The sequence below is a fragment of the Pristiophorus japonicus genome, chromosome 10 (assembly GCF_044704955.1).
Source record: "Pristiophorus japonicus isolate sPriJap1 chromosome 10, sPriJap1.hap1, whole genome shotgun sequence".
NCBI lineage: Eukaryota > Metazoa > Chordata > Chondrichthyes > Pristiophoridae > Pristiophorus > Pristiophorus japonicus.
In genome coordinates, this window is record NC_091986.1 from 177,940,115 (window position 1) to 177,942,067 (window position 1,953).

The following is a 1,953-nucleotide window of genomic DNA, read 5'->3' on the forward strand; positions in this document are numbered from 1 at the left end:
CATCGTGTCTGTGCAAACTCTTTGAAAGAGCTATCCATTTAGTCCTATTCCCCTGCCCTTTCCCTCTAGCCCTGCAACATATTCCCTTTTGAAAGTTATTATTGAATCTGCTTCCATCACCCTTTCAGGCAGTGCATTCCAGATCACAGCGCATCATTGTATTACACACAATACAATAATGTAACTCACATTGGAAAATAACATTGCATGACAAAAATGGCATTGACTGCTTTTGTATGACATAACGTGCAAGAACCTCCTGGCTTTTTCGTTCCCACAAAAGGGGCTAATTGTCCTTTAAGTGAATATAATAGTATGGTAAATAGATTACTGACTTACTGGGAAATTATTCTACAAATCAACTTAAGCACAGATGCAGGTATTTGGAAATGCTCCTTTGCATTTGACTAAATTATTTTGTGAACATCATTAGTTTCCATTTTTAATCTGGCAATATTTTTTAAGATTAAAATTTATTTTTTTTAAATGGATTATTTACGCAAATATAAGTGCAACTTGCCGAGTGGCTAAAATTCACATACCCTGTACTTGTATTTTACAAGTTTTTGTCGATTGAGCATAGTTTGAAATATTTGCACAAGAACAGAAGAGTTTTTGACAATTATTTTTTAGCTTGTGCCTTAAAATAAATATTTGCATTTATCATTTTCACTTAGCTTGAGAGAACTGAGAAACCAGATGTCTTGGAAGAAAGGCTACACACTTCCAGATTGATGGTAGAACTCCCTGTGTTGCTGGTGCATTCCGGACAGGAGGAACTGGAAGCAATGACATTCTTAAGCCTCTGCAATGCAATGACCAGTAGTAAAAGCAAAAAAGCCAGCAAACTCAGGAAAATTGACACATATACAAAGACATTAGATAAGTGGCTGCTAGATGATGAATCCATGGCTGTGTTGATGGGTGTTGGATAGAGTTCATCAATTGTCTGATTTCCAGAGTTCCCGCTGAATGAATCAACAGCTGTGTCAGCAGTAGACATTTCCAATGTTTATGAGGAAAGGCACACACACAGTTCCTACAGGTTATGTAGCAGGTGACTGAGTGATTTTTACACAGTTTCACTCAGCAATTAATGCTTTGACATTTGTACACACAGAGCCACAGAGGAAGCCAAATCCAGCCACAGAATAAAATGACCTTTGCGTCCAGGAGCAGCAGTGAGGAAAGAAAAAAAATACAAAGCTACATTAAACCATTAAAATAACATTAAAAACAGTTTTGAAGCAAAAAAACCCCACCTAAACATTCATCTAGTGCAGCTACTCAAACATAACCAAAGAGTAGGTAAGAGTGCCAGATTAAGTCAAAGGATTCATCTTGTTTAATTACCTTGATTCTCAATTACTGTTTTCTTTAGGACTGTGCGCTGCTCTTGTTTTAGTCTCAGGAAGAAACCGCTTACTGTGATGATGGAGCATTGCAGATACAGGAGCTTCTCTCACTACTAAAAAGAATGTAACTGCAGTAGCTTCAAACCAACACTGAAAATGCTAGCTTTAAGTCGAAGTGTGATTACCAGCCCTTCTAGTCCTATTGGGAACACGCTGGCATTTTGTAAATGACTCCAAGCATAATTGTGATTACTTGAGTGATGTTATTGTCAAAGATCTTTCCAAGTTAATTAATGTGCGCTACATATTATTGTCATAAATCCTTTCAAAAAAATTGAGACAATACAAAATCAAAATGTGAAAGGTCTCTAGCACATCAAATCTAATTGGTTATTTATTTAAACAGAAACACACTCCAAACTAAAAAGCAAACCAACTTATGAGAACTAAATGAAAATGTTAATAAAATTGTCTGGCTTGCAAAGCAAAGTAGGACAATGAACAGACCCGTTTATTTCTGTCTCTTAATATATCTCTATAAACACAGGGAACTTGGCTCTTTGGTTCCATTATTAAGATATGCCAAATATGATTTATT

The 1,953-nt window shown here is 36.1% G+C and overlaps 1 protein-coding gene across 1 annotated transcript; it reads right to left on the reverse strand.

Moving 5' to 3' along the window:
• Window positions 1-673: 673 nt before the first annotated feature.
• LOC139274856 (serine-rich and transmembrane domain-containing protein 1) lies at window positions 674-1,003 on the reverse strand. The gene has a single exon (XM_070891566.1). The coding sequence runs from the start codon at window positions 1,001-1,003 to the stop codon at window positions 674-676; it is 330 nt and encodes a 109-aa protein (XP_070747667.1).
• Between the last annotated feature and the right edge of the window lie 950 nt (window positions 1,004-1,953).